At 43.6% G+C, this 21528-nt stretch overlaps 1 protein-coding gene across 4 annotated transcripts in view; it reads right to left on the reverse strand.

Moving 5' to 3' along the window:
* IFT43 (intraflagellar transport 43) overlaps positions 1 to 21528 on the reverse strand; it is a 114952-nt gene that overhangs the window by 44118 nt on the left and 49306 nt on the right. For all 4 annotated transcript variants that reach the window (XM_040226034.1, XM_040226037.1, XM_040226036.1 and 1 more), the window contains one exon: positions 19338 to 19402. In XM_040226034.1, the coding sequence (XP_040081968.1) occupies positions 19338 to 19402 (65 nt within the window). The remainder of the gene's footprint in view (positions 1 to 19337; positions 19403 to 21528) is intronic.

Genomic DNA, 21528 nt, shown 5'->3' on the forward strand with positions numbered 1-21528 from the left:
TACAGCTGAATGGGGAAGCTTCGAGATCATCTAGTCCAAACCCCTTGGGAACCTCAGCCCAAAGAGTCCACATGACCCGCCTGTACCAGCGTCACAGGGGAGCGGGTGACAGACAGGGCGACAGGACTAGACCACAGGCACAGGGAGGGGTGCAGGGCGCGGGGTAGGAAGGAGTGACCCTTGGAAGGAGGGGGATGGTGCGGGGGAAGTATGGGGGAGATGGGCAGGGGAAATAGCCTCCCAGGCAGATGCCTGCCTTCATTTCATGAATGCTTGGAACGCCTGCTCTGGGCTGAGAGCCCATGGACCACTCTGCCCTCGGCCTTGGCAGGAGTCACGGCAGAAACCTGTAAGTAGAACCGGCTCCAGAGCTGGCTGCCTGGGGACGGATACAATTCTTGGAGGGGACAGATCCAATTCTTGGAGGGGACGGATCCAGTTCTTGGAGGGCACAGCAGGCTTAGAAGGAACGAACATTTCTGATGCTAACTGAACTGAACCACGAGCCCAGCTGGGCCTGTTGACCATGTGACTGGCGTGGCCTTGGCCTGTGTAGACCGCGCCCTCTGCACTCACCATCTCTGGGGGCAGGCAGCCGGGGAAGCCGTGGGTCACGCGTTCACCGCGTGCTGCTCTGCCCTTGGGGAACATCCGCTGAGACTCCAACCAGTGCACACACACAATGCCAGGGGTCAAGGACACGAAACAGAAGGTGGCAAGGCGCAGAGAAGAAGAGCATGACCCACGGTCAGACTCACCCGGTTCAAATCCTGCCAGGCTCTTACTGGCTGTGTTACCGTGAGCAGGTTAGTCAGCCTTTCTGAAGTTTTGTTCCTTGTCTTTTAGTGGGGATAATAAGAGAATCTGCCTAATGGGGTGGGGGTGGGGGTACTTTGAGGATAAATTAAGACAACTGTGCTTAGCACAGAAGCCAGTGCCAAAGCCACAATAAACACCGTGTGTGTGTGTGTTTTCCCATCCATACAACAAGAGGGCTGGGCATGACGTGTGGGTTGTCTACACACGCTTCTGCAGTGTGGCCCCAGAAGGTGGAATCTGGGTCAGAGGATGGAACTGCAAATTTCCTAAAGAGGAGCTGTTTAAAAAAACATGGCAGGGGTAGGGGAGTGTTGTGTGTTTGTATATATGTGTATTTACATGTAATATATGTGCATACACACACACACACACACACAGAGTCTTCCCTCCATATCCATGGGTTCTACATTTGCAGATTCAACCAACCACAGATTGAAAATATCTGAAGGAAAAAAAAAGTCTCAAAAAGCAAAACTTTAACTTGCCACACCCTGCCAACTCTTTACATAGCATTTACTTTGTATTTACAACTATTTACATAAAAGTTATGACCAACCTAGATAGCATAATGAAAAGCATAGAGATTATTTTGCCAACAAAGGTCCGTCTAGTCAAGGCTATGGTTTTTCCAATGGTCATGTATGGATGCGAGAGTTGGACTGTGAAGAAAGCTGAGTGCCAAAGAATTGATGCTCTTAAACTGTGGTGTTGGAGAAGACTCTTGAGAGTCCCTTGGACTGCAAGGAGATCCAACCAGTCCATTCTAAAGGAGATCAGCCCTGGGTGTTCTTTGGAAGAAATGATGCTAAAGCTGAAACTCCAGTACTTTGGCCACCTCATGCAAAGAGCTGACTCATTGGAAAAGACTCTGATGCTGGGAGGGATTGGGGGCAGGAGGAAAAGGGGACGACATAGGATGAGATGGCTGGATGGCATCACCAACTCGATGGATGTAAGTTTGAGTGAACTCTGGGAGATGGTGATGGACAGGGAAGCCTGGCGTGCTACGAATCATGGGGTCGCAAAGAGTCGGACACGACTGAGCAACTGAACTGACATAGCATTTACATCGTATTAAGAATCATAAGTAATGCAGAGATGATTTAAAGTATATGAGAGGATGTGTATAAGTTATACGCAAAAAACACGCCATGTGATATAAGGGATTTAAACACTGATACCTATGGGTGTCCTGGAAGGAGTCCCCCTTGGATCCCGAGGGACAACTACATATATACACTTCTGAAGGTGTATCTATTGTGCAAAACTATATAATATATCTATTTTGGTAAAAGATACCAATGAACTGTTATGAGTAGCTACTTCTAGAGAGATGACTAGGATTGGAGGCAATGGTAGTTTCAGGCAAATTTAGCTTCATGTCTTGTTTGAATTTTTATATCATTAAAGTGTCCTTGGTTTGCTTATATAACTACGAAAGACTTTAAAAATATATAAATGTCTCCACTGAATCCCCCAGCAGTGGAAGGAGTTCAGGCAGACCCAAGGCAGCACTGTAGAGGCACCAGAATCTGAAAGGATTTGGACAGAACCTTCTAGTTTCAAGATCTCTGCACTAAGTGATAATCCAGAGAGGCACAGGAACATTCCATAGGACACTATGCTTTTTCGGCTACTGTAAATTAAGGGACCCCTCTGTGGGCCTGTCAATCCCTTCCCGAACCTCAGAGACTCCCTCTTTTACGATCCTGCCCCCGGTTCCCAGCTCCAGGTGCACGAGAATTTGCTCCTCTGCAAAACTAGAAACTGCAAAGGCCCAAAAGTCAAAGCCTTCACAGGACATGCCAAGAACCTATTCTAGAATCGCTCCTGGCTTTCAATCATAAAGATAAAACCGTTTAACTAGTCAAGAAAAGCTGTGGGCCTGAAGGGAAGCTGGGTGCAGGCTCTGGGCAGGGTGGGGATCGGAGCCTGTTACTTTGCAGTCTTAGGCAGCCCTTCCAACAGGTCTCCCTGCAGGTGACTGGGAAGCAGGGCCGCTGACGTGGGCTCTAGAAACGTGGCTCCTGGGCGCTGTGCAGCCTCCGGCCTCAGCTGTCCCCTCCTGGGCGCACACACACAGGCAGCGGGCCCATCTCCAGTCACTGCACGCACCCTCCCCACCTCCCTGGGCACCAGGCACTCACCTCTGCTCCAGGGAGGGCCTGCGCAGGGCTGCCTGTCAGGAAGACTACTCCATCTTTCAGAGCGGGAAGGGAAGTAGCCAAATGCTACTCCACGCAGGGCTTACGGGAACAGATTGCTATCACCTTCAACTGGGAGGCACTTGACAGAATTGCAAGATTCCAATTATTTCATATTTAGTCATTTGCATAAGTAAACTGGTTCTGTGACACTAGACGAGCCATCCAGGCCCCCAAACTGCAATGAATAGAACACAGAGCATCACTTTCATCGATCCAAATGGCAACGCATGAAAATGCCCCTCTCTTAATCTTCAATGAAAAAAACGATGTATGCTTCCTATTTGTTCTCCAGCCTATGGAATTTATATGTACTGTATATGAAGCCTTTGATATTTTCCAAAGAGTCATGTTATGGCTATTACATGAATAAACAAGGCAAGTCTCCTTTTACAGCCTGGGAGAATAGCGTGTCTATTGTCTGCTCATGATTACTTCTATGGAGATAGGAAATTCTGGAGTACTATGCAGCCCTTAAAAATGAGGCAGGTCTACTCTGTATTGAGATTCGGAAAGATCACCAAGAAAGACTGTTATATGATAAAAGAAAAATGCAGAATAGACATTCTACTGTTTATGGGGGGGGGCGTAGTTATAGAACACATTAACTTATATTTTTTGTAAATGCACAGAGTATCTTTGGCAGGAAACTCGATAAAACTAGTGAACAGTGGTTGACACAGGAAGGGAATCTGAGTATCTGGGGGCACAAAAAAACAGAGAAAGAAACTTGCCTTTTATATCCCAGCCTTTTTTTTGAAGCTTTAATGAGGCATAACTGACAGAGATTATATATATTTAAGGTGCACAATGTTTACCACAATCAACTTAATACGTCCATCATCTCACACAGTTACCATCTGTGTGCACGTGTAGTGGGAATATTTAAGATCTACTGTCTTAGCAAATTTCACGGTCCCAGTCCCTTTAATCTTTTAAATTCTATACCGTGATTTTTTAAATACAGGGAATCTAGAAAAATGGTACAGATGAACCTATTTGCAGGGCAGGAACAGAGACACAGATGTACAGAATGGACTTGTGGACACAGGAGGGTTAACAGGGAGGGTGGGACGAACTGGGAGAATAGCTCTGACATATAAATACACTATCATGTGTAAAACAGCTAGCAGGAAGCTGCTGCGTAGCACAGGGAGCTGAGCTCGGCGCTCTGTGGTGACCTAGAGGGGTGGGACGGGGAATGTGGGAGGGAAGCTCGAGAGGGAGGGGATACATACATATATAGTTGACTCAGTTGTACAGCAGACACAAACATAGTATCGCAAGCAATTACACTCTAATACTAAAAATAATAAGAGCGGAAAAAATAAATTTATTTAAAATAAATAAAAAGTCACTCACAGTTCTGATGTCTCCAAAGATGGGGTACAGTGATACAGTGCCTACAGCATCAGGCTCTGCACTGTCTCTGCGCCCTGCTCTATCTCTCTGTCACAGTTCTTTTCAGGAAGTGAGCCACCTTTCTCAACTTAGCTACATTTGAGTTTTAAGGTCAAACAGACCTTACTCCACAAAGAGGCAGAACATCATCACTATGAAAAGGGGTTCTGTCGACTGGAGTTAGACCTGGTGGCACGCGCTGGCCAAGGCGCAGCAGTCTGTCCCCGTGTCTGCAGGATGAACCAATGCTCACCTTCGCCTCTGCCCATGGAGAGTGACCTGCAGTGAGTACCTCATGGCTGTGTGCACTTCGGGGCTGAGTCGGAAAGGACTGCTCTGCAGAGTCCTTCGTGCCCGCTACCTACTAGCCAACAACCCAGTACAAGCGTTTGAAGACAAGAGAGTATGAGGACAGAATGAGCTCAACAAATCACACACTCTTCCCCACTTCCTGAGGACACATTTTTCACTAGTTATATTAACGGATGCAGTTTTGGTATCTATTTCATATTTGGGTCCGACCGAACATAAATGATTTACAGCAATAAACAACGCAATGAAATTCTCAATGGTCTACACAAACAAATCAACAAGCCGAAAAAATCCCTGTGAATTCTCTAAGTTCATTAAAGTAAAAAACTCATCTAGATTGTCCTTCATCATCTCTCCATCCAGGTTCTGAGCACAGCTTGAGAGCAAGGTGAGAAATTCCTTTTTTGGGAGCCCACACAAATCGAACAAATGGAAGGTGTACATTAAAAAGGCATGTTGTTGCTTGGCCCTGAAGCCACCTTTTTTCAATCTGTCGAGTCTCAGAAGCCACGTGGAGGAAAAGCACATGTGCAGACAAAGACAAGAGAGAGGTTCAAGCAGGGGGTTCACATGGCCGTCTCTGAAATCCTCAGTAACGGGGCCAGGGCGCCCGAGCCCTGGGCACAGCTTTTGGAAACGGATGCACAATAACCTATCAAGACTTCCCTTCTCAACCATCTTATGTGCAATGGCCTCATCTGATTTCATCCAACACTAGACACTCATCTCTGATACTTGATCAACCTTGCTGAGAGCTAAATAAATGTTCACTCATGGCGCTCAGGACCCCTGCAGACATTGCCCTGTCATTTCAATTCTGGGATCCCAGGGGCAGCACATGGCTCAGGGCAGCATGTGGAAAAGAAATTCTCCATACTGCTAAACAAAATCGTATCTATTGATGAAAATTCTGAAGGTCAAGGGCTCAAGGATATCTGGACCCTTTTTAATTACTGGAGCTCTATAAGAAATGTCCAAAAGACTCAATGATCACATATGTACTGAGAACCGGTATATGTCAAGTGGTAAGTAATGCAAACACAAAGGCAGGTGCCACTCTCAAACAGGTCAGAAAAAGAAAAAAAAAAAGAAAATGAGGAAAGAGCCATGTGCACTAAAACATTAGCAATGGGAAGGATGTTTTGTTGTACTATTCTTGCAACTTTTCTATCGATTTGAAAATTTTCAAACTAAAAAGACTGGATGGAGTAGGGGATAAAGCAGGATGAAAGGTATAATGAATTGTATTTCAGGCAACCAGACAGTTGGAGAGGAAGTATTTTATGGAAGAATTTCTGTTATGAGTGAAAATTAGAAAATTACCATATGACACCTGTTAATGAAATCATAGCTCAAGGCAACAGTCATCAGTGGATACTCTGACCAGTAGGCGGGAGTCTGGTGGGCAATGTAACATGGAGGCCACACCCCTGACTCCAAGGACCCATCACAGCTTCACTTACAGTGGGAGCCGGGACACCTGTGCCTATGGACGCAGCAGAATGTGCACAACACGACCTCCGAAGCGCTTCTGCCAGATGGTGAATCTGTGTCTAACCATCAGCTGACCTAGACTTAACTCACAGCCTCACCGGGAACATGGGGGCCAGAGGAGCAAGTCAGATACCACGACTAGGAATCAACAGGCCAAATCCAGAATGTGAGACACCCTATAGGACAAGTTTCTCAAAGGAAAAAAAAAAAAAAAATCAATGGCATGGGAGAAAAAAAGAGGCGGGTGTGGGGTGGGGATGGCTGCAGAATGAGAGAGACTAAAGACATCTAATGACTACATACACGTGAGGACCTTGATTTGCCCTTTTTGTTATACAATCAACCATAAAAAGACATCGAGACAATGGAAGTGCTCGTGAATATACTCTGGCTATCAGATGACATTAAGGACCCATTATTAATTTTGATAGGCATGATAATGGAAGGATGGCTAATAAACAAAAACAGTCCCTATCAGTTAACAAAAATTATCTTCAACAGGAACGGAAGGAGGGAGGAGGGCAATGACATTTTAATATGTTGTCGAGCACCTCTGCTCATCCTTGGCCTCATAAAGGATAAAGGATTTTTCATGCGCACAGTATACCATTATATATATCTAGCCTAGCGCCTCCCCATCTCTTTCAAGACTTGGGGGCACTTAATAACAGCTGAATAGAAAACTGGGGTTGGACAAATGAGACTGCTTGTGGCCACTAGTGACAGTTCAGGGTCCTTGGCAGCTCTAAACTGGGCCCCAAAGGCCCACCTATATCCTGCACACAGCACACCAGTGGGCAGGCTGCAGCTAACCCACCTTCGGTGACATCTTTCTAAGAAACTGACTTCTATGGGGATGGGCAGCTTGGAACAGAGCTACTTTAAAGAGGACAAAACACAGGTCTGCAACTGTGCTCACAGATCTAGGAGGCTGGCGGCTCTGAATTTTTTGCCTTTCACACTTTGGTAGCCTAATAAGAATTAACTACTCGCTGCTAACAAGAAGGTAAAGAGACTCGGTACGGCAATGACACCGAGGGAGAGGACAGAAGCCCTTTAGTATTCTTGGAACATCTCTGCCATTAAAAAAAAAAAAAGCAAGAGGGAAAGAGAGAAGGAGGAGGGAAGGGGGCAACCTCAGGACCAGCACACGGGCTGTTCTACCGCCATCTTGATGTCCTTGACGCGTGCAGATGGTGTGGAAGTGGCTGGCACCAGAACGGCCCATGAGAAGGAATGAGCGGCCAATGGAGATTTATGTGAGGAGAGTGAGATGGACAAGGTAAAATTGTCAGGAGGAGTTGTTAGAAAGTAAAATATATTGTGACAATTCCACTCCTGCCGTTCATCAATAAACTGACAGATCATTTAGTGTCAATTAGGAGTGATAGATGGACAAGTCCCCATGATCCTGGGCCAAAATTAATGGCTGGGAGGAAGAAGGTGATTGAAAATGACGGCTGACATTGAGAGCAAAGTCCTGAAAGTCCCCAAGGGGCCATTACTTGCCTCATTCCCTTGCAGATCAATGCAGGGACAAACCCAAAAACAGATACTTTGAGACAAAACTTAATCAGACTACCTTTCCTTTCTCTCTTTCCCAAGTCTGGCTGACTCTTGTTCAGCTCTACTCCCCGCTGGGTACAAGTGTCCCACCTCGGACAACTTCAGAGCCAAGGCCAGCCTGGCTCCAAGATGGATTCTTTGGCATAGCTACGTCTGGGGTGCCGGGAGAGGGAACAGGCAGTGATTCCATTCCTGAATACAGCTCTTTCCTAAGTGGCTCAGGGGTGAGTATTTGGGTTCCAGCAGCCAATAGCTCTGACCAGGGAGGTGGGCAACACATGCCCTGCTTTCTAGCTTGGACAGGTTTATGCAAACAAAACAAAGGTATCCCAGAAATGCACACCCCTGTGGCTGTGGGCTGTGAGCCTCTCAGTAAACAGCCTCTTTCCTGTTTCCCACTGGGACAACACAGACCTCTCTAAGCCTCATCTTCCTTCTCCCCACCTTGTTTTGGGATACCTTAAAAACTAGAATCTACCCAATATGGTTGGTGTAATGCACAGGTAAGGTGCAGCTATGGACTGAATGTTTATGGCCCCCCCAATTCAAACGTTGAAACCCTAATCCCCAATTCAATGGTGTTTGAAGGTGGGGCCTTTGGGAACTAACTGGGGTTAGATGAGGTCATGAGGGTGGAGCCCCCATGATGGGATTAGTGCCCTCATAAAATAAGGAAGAGACATGAGATCTCTGTGTGTGCACGCACCAAGGAAGGCCATGTGAACCCAGCCATGCTGGCATCCAGATCTCAAAATTCTAGCCTCCAGCACTGTGAGAAATGTTTGCTGTTTAAACCACCCTGATTATGAGACTGTTGTAGAAGCCTGAGCTGACTAAGACAGGTGCCTGGCACATCCCTAAAGAATTTAAGGGCACACTATTTTTAGTGTGACTTCTCTGCTCTAACCAGACTGACAATATGGTAACTACTTCCCACCCCCAACACTTACAGCTACACTAATCCTTTCCCATGATCCTCTTCGCCCACCAGAATTCCCCCAGCTTGACTCCCAGCTCCTCTTCAAGGCGCTCCTTGACCACGGTGATTACTCCCCTCTGACGTCACATCATAGAGGTTGGGCCACTCCATTGGTTTTTCACTTATGATGTGCTCCAGGCGATCCTGGTTTTTGTGCATGAAAATGCCTCATCTCCCCAGCTGGAACCCAAGTTCTTGTGGGGCAGAAAGCCTACTGACACTCTGGACTCCCTGGGGCGCCTGCAAATAGCAGGAGTTCATGCTTCCAGCTTCATGCGGCAGACCCTCCGCACAGCCCAGCAACTGCCTCTCTTACAGCTGGCTGATCCCCTTTCCTCTTCCTGCTTCCAATCTGTTCTACTAGGCTCCAGATCCCAGTTCCTCTTTGCTCAAACAAGTTTAACACTCAAGTTTGCCCTCCCACTTTGAAAAAAAGAAGGGGAGAAAAAGAGGTCAATTAAAAATGAAGTAGCCCCCAATTCCCTACTTCCCTCAGCCTTTCTTGATAACTTACATGCCTTTCCAAACCCCCTCTTGCCCTGAAGGAAAAAATGTCCCTGCCTCTTCCTGTCCAAGGTTAGTTAGCCTTTCTTGGAAGGTTTTATCCCATCCCTCAGGATGCTATTTCTTCACACCACCTCCCTTTCATCTATAATCACTCTTTGCCAGGTATTACACACACGAGGCTCAACACAGAGTCCTCCTTCCAAATACTGTCCCACCTGTGTCTGCGCCTTCTCAGCATAGGAGCCTGTACCACTGTTCCCAACCCCTCACTTCCATCTTCCTCTTCCACATGCTGTAACTGACTCTGGCCCCAACACAAATCACTGTAATCACTTTCTCAAAGGCCCCCAGTAATCTCCAGACAGCCAAATCCAAGGCTCTGTCCTTGTCTTCTATTTGTACAGATGGCTAAAATTGCAACTGCTTTTCAAACTCTCTCCTAGACTCCTACACTGAGGAAATGATCTATATTCTCTGCCACCGGCTCCCAAGTCAAGTCTTTCTGCCTTCCTCATCTGATGACACCACCACCCAACCGGCCACCGAGATCAGGCACCTTGCAATGACCTTAAACTCCGCCCTCTGCCCTGTACCCAACCAACAGCACTTCTGTTAACTCTTTCTCCAAAATGTCTCCAAATCTTCTTCCTGTCCATGTTCACACCACTGCCTTGGTTCAGGCTCTTCATACAGAGTATCACCTCCTCAATAGATCTGCCAGTTTCCAGAGTTCTAGTCCCACAATGACACAGTAAGTGACCCACCAGAACTACTGATCTCATCATTCATGTGTTCAATAAATAGTCACTGAGAGCTCATTATGGACTGGCACTGTTTGAGGGAACTGGGGGTATGTGATCAAGTGTAAGTCTCCTCTCACAGAGCTAACAAGACAGTAGAGAGAAAAAGACAATACGTGTATGTGTGTTTACACATATGTGGGCTTCCTTGGTGGCTCAGATGGTAATGAGTCTGCCTGCAATCCAGGAGATCTGGGTTCTATCCCTGGGTTGGGAAGATACCCTGGAGAGGGGAATGGCTACCCACTCCATTTTTGCTTGGAGAATTCCATGGACAGAAGAACCTGGCAGGCTACAGTCCATGGGGTAGCAAAGAGTCTGAGCAACACCCGACTCAGTAACTAACACACACACACACCACACACATGTATGTGGACATATGTCAGGTGGTGACTCTCCCAGCGGGAGGTGGGGAACAGTGATCAAGGGTGCCATATACAGCGAGGTCACATGGAGCCTGGGAAGCCATGGGAAAGACTGTGTGGTTTACTTTTGGGGGGAGATGCCCCTGGAGGGTTCTGAGCTGTTAAAAGTGAAATGACCTCACCTATGCTGTAAAGAGGTCATTCTGGCTCCTGCAGTTGAGACTGAAGGAGGCAGAGGTAGGCAGGGAGGAGGGCCTGGCTCGAGTCAGCGCCAGGAATGATGCTAGCAGTGCAGACAACAGGTGTGCTTGAAGTTTAGAATGAACATGGTTTGCTGATGAACTGAACCTGAGTGGAGACGCAAGAGTTCAGCATGATCCCTCCCAAAGTTCAGAGTCTGAGTGAAAGGGAAGGTAGAGCCCATTTATGGAGACCTGAGGGGGCTTGGGGAGGTGCAGGCTAGGGGAAAGGGTGGAAGGGTGGGAAGGGGCAGAAATTAAGAGGACCAATTTGAATACATTTTCTTGGCAAAACTTGGCAAAACTCTATTAATCTTTGCCCTGCTTCATTCCGCATTCCAAGGCCAAATTTGCCTGTTACTCCAGGTGTTTCTTGACTTCCTACTTTTGCATTCCAGTCCCCTATAATGAAAAGGACATCTTTTTTGGGTGTTAGTTCTAAAACGTCTTGTAGGTCTTCACAAAATCGTTCAACTTCAGTTTCTTCAGCGTTACTGGTTGGGGCATAGACTTGGATAACTGTGATATTGAATGGTTTGCCTTGGAGACGAACAGAGATCATTCTGTCATTTTTCAGATTGCATCCAAGTACTGCATTCGGACTCTTTTGTTGACCATGATGGCTACTCCATTTCTTCTGAGGGATTCCTGCCTGCAGTAGTAGATATAATGGTCATCTGAGTTAAATTCACCCATTCCAGTCCATTTCAGTTCGCTGATTCCTAGAATGTCGATGTTCATAGCAAACACCCTCTTTGAACAACACAAGAGAACACTCTACACATGGACATCACCAGATGGTCAACACCGAAATCAGATTGATTATATTCTTTGCAGCCAAAGATGGAGAAGCTCTATACAGTCAACAAAAACAAGACCGGGAGCTGACTGTGGCTCAGATCATGAACTCCTCATTACCAAATTCAGACTCAAATTGAAGAAAGTAGGGAAAACCGCTAGGCCATTCAGGTATGACCTAAATCAAATCCCTTATGATTATACAGTGGAAGTGAGAAATAGATTTAAGGGCCTAGATCTGATAGATAGAGTGCCTGATGAACTATGGACTGAGGTTCATGACATTGTACAGGAGACAGGGATCAAGACCATCCCCATGGAAAAGAAATGCAAAAAAGCAAAATGGCTGTCTGGGGAGGCCTTACAAATAGCTGTGTAAAGAAGAGAAGTGAAAAGCAAAGGAGAAAAGGAAAGATATAAGCAACTGAATGCAGAGTTCCAAAGAATAGCAAGAAGAGATAAGAAAGCCTTCTTAAGCGATCAATGCAAAGAAATAGAGGAAAAGAACAGACTGAGAAAGACTAGAGATCTCTTCAAGAAAATTAGAGATACCAAAGGAACATTTCATGCAAAGATGGGCTCGATAAAGGACAGAAATGGTATGGACCTAACAGAAGCAGAAGATATTAAGAGGTGGCAAGAATACACGGAAGAACTGTACAAAAAAGATCTTCATGACCCAGATAATCATGATGATGTGATCACTAATCTAGAGCCAGACATCTTGGAAAGTGAAGTCAAGTGGGCCTTAGAAAGCATCACTACGAACAAAGCTAGTGGAGGTGATGGAATTCCAGTTGAGCTGTTTCAAATCCTGAAAGATGATGCTGTGAAAGTGCTGCACTCAATATGCCAGCAAATTTGGAAAACTCAGCAGTGGCCACAGGACTAGAAAAGGTCAGTTTTCATTCCAATTCCAAAGAAAGGCAATGCAAAAGAATGCTCAAACTACTGCACAATTGCACTCATCTCACATGCTAGTAAAGTAATGCTCAAAATTCTCCAAGCCAGACTTCAGCAATACATGAACCGTGAACTCCCTGATGTTCAAGCTGGTTTTAGAAAAGGCAGAGGAACCAGAGATCAAATTGCCAACATCTGCTGGATCATGGAAAAAGCAAGAGAGTTCCAGAAAAACATCTCTTTCTGCTTTATTGACTATGCCAAAGCCTTTGACTGTGTGGATCACAATAAACTGTGGAAAATTCTGAAAGAGATGGGAATACCAGACCACCTGACCTGCCTCTTGAGAAATCTATATGCAGGTCAGGAAGCAACAGTTAGAACTGGACATGGAAAAACAGACTGGTTCCAAATAGGAAAAGGAGTACCTCAAGGCTGTATATTGTCACCCTGCTTATTTAACTTATATGCAGAGTACATCATGAGAAATGCTGGACTGGAAGAAACACAAGCTGGAATCAAGATTGCCAGGAGAAATATCAATAACCTCAGATATGCAGATGATACCACCCTTATGGCAGAAAGTGAAAAGGAGCTAAAAAGCCTCTTGATGAAAATGAAAGTGGAGAGTGAAAAAGTTGGCTTAAAGCTCAACATTCAGAAAATGAAGATCATGGCATCTGGTCCCATCACTTCATGGGAAATAGATGGGGAAACAGTAGAAACAGTGTCAGGCTTTATTTTGGGGGGCTCCAAAATCACAGCAGATGGTGATTGCAGCCATGAAATTAAAAGACGCTTACTCCTTGGAAGAAAAATTATGACCAACCTAGATAGTATATTCAAAAGCAGAGACATTACTTTGCCAACTAAGGTCCGTCTAGTCAAGGCTATGGTTTTTCCAGTGGTCATGTATGGATGTGAGAGTTGGACTGTGAAGAAGGCTGAGCACCGAAGAATTGATGCTTTTGAACTGTGGTGTTGGAGAAGACTCTTGAGAGTCCCTTGGACTGCAAGGAGATCCAACCAGTCCATTCTGAAGGAGATCAGCCCTGGGATTTCTTTGGAAGGAATGATGCTAAAGCTGAAGCTCCAGTACTTTGGCCACCTCATGCCAAGAGTTGACTCATTGGAAAAGACTCTGATGCTGGAAGGGATTGGGAACAGGAGGAGAAGGGGATGACAGAGGATGAGATGGCTGGATGGCATCACGGACTCAATGGACATGAGTCTGAGTGAACTCCGGGAGTTGGTGATGGACAGGGATACCTGGCGTGCTGTGATTCATGGGGTCGCAAAGAGTCGGACACGACTGAGCGACTGAACTGAACTGAACTCAATTTGGATACATTAGGACTGAGTTGCACATTCAAGTAGAAAGGAGGTGTGGATGGCTAGATGCTCAGTGGAAGGATTGGGCTAGAGATACAAACTCTGTGCAAGGGTCATCAGTGTGCAGGTGATGGGAGAACAACCAGGGCTGACGGAGATTATGCCAAGAGTGAGCGCTGACAGAGAAGAGGAGGCTGGTGGATAAGCTCTGGGCACACTACCATTGAGTGGTCAGGACTGGGTCATGGACCAAGGAAGCCGAACAAGGAAATCCTTTGAAAAGTAACACAGGAAATGGAAAAGTGCCTCCCTCCCAGGAGAAACTGATCTGATCTGGAAAAATCTTTAATATATTCACTGAGGACTTAACATGAGATTCCCTTTTTTTTTTTCTCCTCTAAGAAGCAGATATAGGATTTGTCTCATTTCCATATTTCAAAATAAATTCCAGATAATACGAACACAAGAATCCGCTAATAACTTAGTAGCTTCTCACTAGAACTTCTTACTCCTCTTCTTGTACTTGGTTAACATGAAAAACGGAGAAGGCAATGGCACCCCACTCCAGTATTCTCGCCTGGCCAATCCCATGGACAGAGGAGCCTGGTAGGCTGTAGTCCATGGGGTTGCTAGGAGTCGGACATGACTGAGTGAACTTCACTTTCACTTTACACTTTCATGCATTGGAGAAGGAAATGGCAACCCACTCCAGTGTTCTTGTCTGGAGAATCCCAGGGACAGGGGAGCCTGGTGGGCTGCTGTCTATGGGGTCGCACAGAGTCGGACACGACTGAAGCAACTTAGCAGTAGCAGCAACATGAAAAAGGAGTGTTATGTTCAGCAAGGAGCAGTGTGGTACTTAATGATATATGAATAGAAAGACCACTGGAACAGAATCATGAGTCCAGAAGTAGACCCAGGCACATGAACAGAAGTAGGCTATAGAGAAGGTGGGAAAGGATGAATTTTCAAATAAATGATGCTGGGACAAAAGTCATTTAGAAAAAAGAAATAAAACTGGATCCATACCTCATATTATACACCAGAATTGATTTCACATGGCTGAGAGGTCTAATTTTTAAAATGTAGATCTACATACCAATGTTCTCTTATGTCAGTCTCCCAATGCAATTGAAAAAGAAAATGGGACTTAATCAAACTTACAAGCTTTTGCACAGTAAAGGAAACTATAACCAAAATGAAAAGACAACCCACAAATGGAAGAAAATATTTGCAAACAATGTGACTGACATGAGCTTAATTTCCAAAATACACAAACAGCTCATATAACTCAACAACAAAAAACCAAACAACTCAATCCAAAAAGTGGGCAGAAGACCTAAATAGACATTTCTCCAAAGAAGATAAACAGATGGCCAGTAGGCACATGAAAAGATGCTCAACATCACTAATTATTAGAGAAATGCAAACCAAAACTACAAGGAGGTACCACCTTATGCCAGATGGTGAGAACGGCCATCATTAAAAAGTCTACAAACAATAAGTGCTGGAAAGGGTGTGGCGAATAGGGAACTCTTTGACACTGTTGATGGGAATGAAGAATACAGTATGGAGGCTCCTCAGAAAACTAAAACACAGAATTACCATGTGATCTGGCAATCCTGCTCCTGGGCATATTCACAGACAAAACTGTAATGCAGAAAGATACATAGCAGCGCTATTCACAATAACCAAGACAGGGAAACAACCTCTGTCCATCAGCAGAGGAGTGGATAAAGAAGATGTGGCACTTACATACGATGGAAAATTACTCAGCCACAAAAAGAATGAAATAATGCTATTTGTAGCAACATGGCTGTAACTGGAGACGATCATATGAAGTGAAGTTAGAAAAAGAAAGACAAATATCATATGGTATCACTTACATGCAGAATCTAAAATATGACTTAAATGAACCCATCTATGAAATGGAAAGAGAATCAGGGACATAAAAGCTAAAATGGCAGTTGCCAAGGGGGCGGGAGGCAGGAGAGGGGCGCAGTGGGAGTTTGGGATTATCAGACTGGTATAAACAATGGATAAACAATAAGGTCCTACTGTACAGCACAGGGAACTATATTCAATATCCTGGGATAAATTATAGTGGAAAAGAATATGAAAAAGAAGTGTATATACATGTAAAACTGAGTCACTTTGCTGCACAGCAGTAATTAACACAACATTGTAAATCAACTATACTTCAATTAAAAATAAATAAATAAAATGTAGGTTTATAACACGGTCATGTTCCAAGAAAGCGTGATCTATAAAAACAGGTGGGTGTGCACTTATGGTCAACTGAGCTTTGCCGAGGGATGCACGAATATACAATGGAGAAAAGCTGATTTCTTCAACAAAGGGCGATGGGAAAACTCGATAGCTACATGTGAAAGAATGAAATTACAACATTCTCTAATACCATATACAAAAATAAAGTCAAAATGGATTAAACACAGGAATGTAAGACCGGATACTATAAAACTCACTGAGGAAAACATAGGCAGAACATCCTGACACAAAATTGCAGCAATGCTTTTTTTTGGATCTCCTAAAGCAAAGGAAATAAAAGCAAAAATAAACAAAATGGGACCTAATTAAACTTAAAAGTTCTTGCACAGAAAAGGAGACCATAAACAAAATGAAAAGACAACATACTGAATGGGAGGAAATATTTGCAAATGACAGGACCAATAAGCAGTTAATATACAACACATATAAATAGCTCATATAACTCAACATGAAAAACAAACCCATCAAACAACTCAATTAAAAAATGGGTGGAAGAACTAAACAGATACTTTTTTCAAAGAGGAAATGCAGATGGCCAACAGGCACATCAAAAGATGCTAGATATCACTAACCATCAGGAAAATGCAAATCGAAACCACAGTGAGATACCACCTCATACCTGTCAGAACGGCTATCATCAAAAAAAAAGGAACACAATAAATGTTAGTAAGGATGTGGAGAAAAGGAAACCCTATACACTGTTGGTGGGAATATACATTGGTGCAGGCACTGTGGGAAACTGTGAAGGTTTCTAAAAAAAACAAAAAAAATGCAACTACCATATGACCCAGCAACTACACTCCTGGGTATATACACAAAAAACAGAAACACCAATTTGAAAAGATACATGCACCCCAATGTTCAAAGCAGCATTATTAACAATTGCCAAAATATGGAAGCAACCTAAATGTCCATCAACAAAGTGAGTGGATTAAGAAGAAATGGTGTACACACACACACACACACACACACACACACACACACACAGATGCAGAATGTAATACTACTCAGTCACAAAAAGAACACAACTTTGTCATTTGTAGTGACACAGATGGCCTTGTAGGGCATTATGCTAAGTGAAGTAAGGCAGAGGAAGACAAATACTGTAGATTTCACTCACATGTGGATTCCAAAAAAAAATACAACAAACTAGTGAATATAACAAAAAAGAAGCAGACTCACAGAGAACAAGCTAGTGGTTACCAGTGGGGATGGTGGTGAGGAAGGGCAACAAAGGGTAGGGGAGTGGGAGGTAAAACTGCTGGGTGTAAGACAGGTTCAAGGACGTTTACACAACACAGGGGCATACAGTCACTATTCTATAATAATTATAATGGAAAGAAACCTTTAAAATTGCATAAAAAGCAGAGGACTGGCCTGTGGGCCACAGTTTGCTAAGTCTTAGTATATATAAACAAGGATACATTAAAAATTTTATATATACACTTATTTATTTTGCAGAAAGAAGTATAGGAAGGGTAAACCAGAAACTAATAAAGAAGTTACCCATGGGAGATGGATAGAAATGAGGTGAAAGGAATAAGGATGGGAGTAGGATATCTCTGAGTATATTTTTCTATACCATTTTGAGACAATAAAAAGTATACAGTATCATTTGTTCTTGCCAAAAACCTTTAATTTGAATCTAATCATGAGGAATCAATCAGCAAAATCCAGAGTCTGAGACATTCTACAACTGACCTGGATTCCTCAAAAAAGTCAATACATTGGGTGAAGGGGAGCTGGAAATATTTTAGAGAGTAAAAGATCCTAAAAGGAGATAGAACTACCAACACAATATAAGAACTCTGATTGGATCCTGGAACTACAAAAGACATTTTGGAGACACCCGGGGAAATTCAGACTATATTTTAAATATTATTAAATCATTATGAAATTACTTAGATGTGACAGTTATACAGTGATTATTTGGAGAATGTCAATCTTTAGAGATTCATGCTAGAGTGTTCAGAGATTAAATATCATGATGATTGCATCTTGTTTTCAAATGCTTCAGGAGAGAAGAAAGCATATGTGTGGTGTGTGTCTATGTTTAGAGGTAGGGAGAGGAACAGAGGAGGAAGAGGGGAACACTGGAAAAAAATATTTCTGATAATGCTATTTTCAAGGCAACAATTGCGGAAAGAAATTCAGAACAAAAGTAATACCTAGTCTTTGAGAAAAGGAAATTCCTCTCCTGAGTTTATCTTTAGTTAAACTATATTGTTGGCCAAGTGCAGCAAATATATATACATATATATGTGTATTGGTTTACCATTCATCTAAGACTTAGTACAAGGGAACTGAAGACCAAAATGATTTGTAATCCAGCAGTAACTAACAGGCAATTTCAATCTGTTTAGAAAAGTAACTTAAAGAAGAACACTGAATGTCAAAATATGGATGAACTTTTAAAACATTATACCAAGTGAAAGAAGCCCCTCATAAAAGACCACATAATACAGTAAGTCCCCAACGTAAGAACCTTCAAGTTGCAGACTTTCAAAGATGCCAACGTGTGTGCCAGTCCCTGTATGCCAGCTGCTGAACTGTGCTACTGTACTTTTCAACGTACTATATTGTAAGATTAAAAATGTTTTATTTTTTGTTTTTTCATGTACACATTATTTGTGTAAAAAGTGTTATAAACCTGTTACAGTACAGTACTATACAGCTGACTGTGTTGGGTGTGCACCTAGGCTAACTCTGTTGGACTTCTGAACAAGCTCTCAGAATGGAACTCACCCGTATGCAGTGGACTTATGGTATATGATTCCATTTACACGAAATGTCCAAAAACAGCAAATCAGAGAGTCAGAAAATAGATTAGTAGTTGTCTAGGGCAGGGGAGCTTGGCAGGGAAAGGGCAGTGATTGCTAATGGGTATGGGGTGAGCAGGGGTGGTAATAAATATGGTCTAAAAGTGACTGTGGTGATGATAGTACAACTCTGAGTAAACTAGGGAAAGCCAAGTCGCTCAGTCGTGTCCCACTCTTTGCGACCCCATGGACTGTAGCCTACTGGGCTCCTCCGTCCATGGGATTTTCCTGGCAACGGTACTGGAGTGGATTGCCATTTCCTTCTCCAGAGGATCTTCCTGACCCAGGGATCGAACCCAGGTCTACCTCCATTGCAGGCAGACGCTTCATCCTCTGAGCCACTAGGGAAGCTAGTGAGTATACTAAGAATGACTCAACTGTACATTTCCAATGGATGAACTGTCAGGTATAGGAATTACATCTCAACAAAGCTGTTATAAGAAAACAGAAGAACAACACAGAAGCACAGCACCCCCTGTCCCACCCCAACCCTGAGATGCTGGGACTCACTTGGAAACCTTCACGGAGTCCTCTGCCCAGCGTCCTTGCCGGCGGGGTGGCTTGGGAGGGGGAACCTGCAAGGGACAGAAGCCAACATACAGTCACTCAGCATCACCGTTCCAGCAAACTGGGGCCGAGGTTAAGGTCACCTAAACCGACCTTCAACCTACCAAAAGCTTCTGAGTTTAAATACGATACTATGAAACCTGGGTGTTTTCATACCTTTCATACCAGGAAGGCGGTCTGGCACTGTCAACTGAAAGCCCTAGAAATGCTCACAATTTCTGAGCCAACAATTCTAACCCCAGGAATTTATCTCAAGGAAATAATCAGAGAGAAATGTAATGTCATCTTTTTATATAGTGAATAACTAGAAAGAATCAAGTGGGTTAGTCGCTCAGTCATGTCTGACTCTTTGCGACCCCATGGACTGTAGCCCACCAGGTTCCTCTGTCCATGGGATTCTCCAGGCAAGAATACTGGAGTGGGTTGCTACTTCCTTCTCCAAGGGATCTTTCCGACCCAGGGACTGAACTCAGGTCTCCTGCACTGTGGGCGGATTCTTTACTGTCTGAGCCACCAGGGAAGCCCTCAGAAACAATCAAAATGGACATCAACAAGGAATTAAGTGAATCGTGAAATACACATGTGAAAATTCTATACAAGAATGAGAAACTTAAAAAAGAATAATGATATGAGTTAATGATACAAACATTATATAATGATACATTATGATATAAACGTTAACTTTTTGAAACATATTGTAAAACGGAAGGTACATGCTTCTGATTTTGTGAAAGAAAATCACATACATAATATCATACATGATTGAGAGGGAATCCAGTGATAGAATTAAGGCAATTTTTCTTTTTTTCTTATGTGTATATTTTCTAATTCTTTTTTTTTTTTTTTTACCAGTCAACTTATACGACTTTTATAAACATAAAAGTAATAAAATAAAAGTGTAAGAGACAGGCTTGCTTCAAAGATACAAACTCAATTGGTGGGTTAAAAATCTACTTATTTGGGCAGGAAGCATTTACTTGCAATAGATACATCCAGAAACCCAAGTGCAGGAATTCTTGTCTAACTATTTCAACTAAAAATACCAAAGTGGGAATTGACCAATCTACTGAAATACTCACATTGGACAAAAGAGCAAAAGCCTCCTATTTTGAATGACCCAGGACTCATCTAGCACTGCTGAGTTACCAATTTTCTTTTTCCAAGAACCTCACATAATCATAACTGCTGTTCTCAGTCGGAGGAGATTCTTAGATAAGTGGACTAAAATGGTGGTTGACAAACTTTTTCTAAAAGGGCTAGGTGGGAAATATTTTTGATTTTGTGGGTTGCAAAGGCTCTGTTACAACTACTCAACTCTGATACTGCAGGGCAATAAGCAACCACAGACAAGAATTAAACACCTGGGTGTAATGTGTTCCAATAAAACTTTATAAAAACAAGCATGTGTGCTTTTATAAAGTTAAAACAAGCTCAGTCACTCAGTTGTGTCCAACCCTTTGAGACTCCAGGGACTGTAGCCTGCTATGCTCCTCTGTCCATGGGATTTTCCCAGCAAGAACACTGGAGTGGATTGCCATTTCCTTCTCCAAAAACAAGAGGTGGGCCAAATTTTGCGGGAAGTATGTAGTCTGCAGTCTCTGGTGCTAAAATCACTGCAATATCCTTTCAATTTGTTGCTTAAAACCTAACTTGCAGCTTGAAAATTTTATTTATTTATTTAATTGGAGGCTAATTACCATACAATATTGTGGTTTTTGTATACTTCGACATGAATCAGCCACCGGTGTACATGTATCCTCCCTCATCCTGAACCCCCCTCCCACCTCCCTCCCCACCCCATCACTCTGGGCTGTCCCAGAGCACCAGCTTTGAGTGCCCTGCTTCGTGTATTGAACTTGCACTGGTCATCTATTTTACTTATGGTAAAATACATGTTTCAATGCTATTCTCTCATATCATCCCACCCTTGCCTTCTCCCACATGGTCCAGAAGTCTGTTCTTTACATCTGTGTCTCTTGCAGTCTTGCATATAGGATCATCATTACCATCTTTCTAAATTCCATATATATGTGTTAATATACATGGGAAATAGATGGGGAAACAGTGGAAACAGTATCAGACTTTATTTTTCTGGGCTCCAAAATCACTGCAGATGGTGACTGCAGCCATGAAA

This window comes from Oryx dammah, unplaced genomic scaffold, assembly GCF_014754425.2.
Source record: "Oryx dammah isolate SB20612 unplaced genomic scaffold, SCBI_Odam_1.1 HiC_scaffold_26, whole genome shotgun sequence".
NCBI lineage: Eukaryota > Metazoa > Chordata > Mammalia > Artiodactyla > Bovidae > Oryx > Oryx dammah.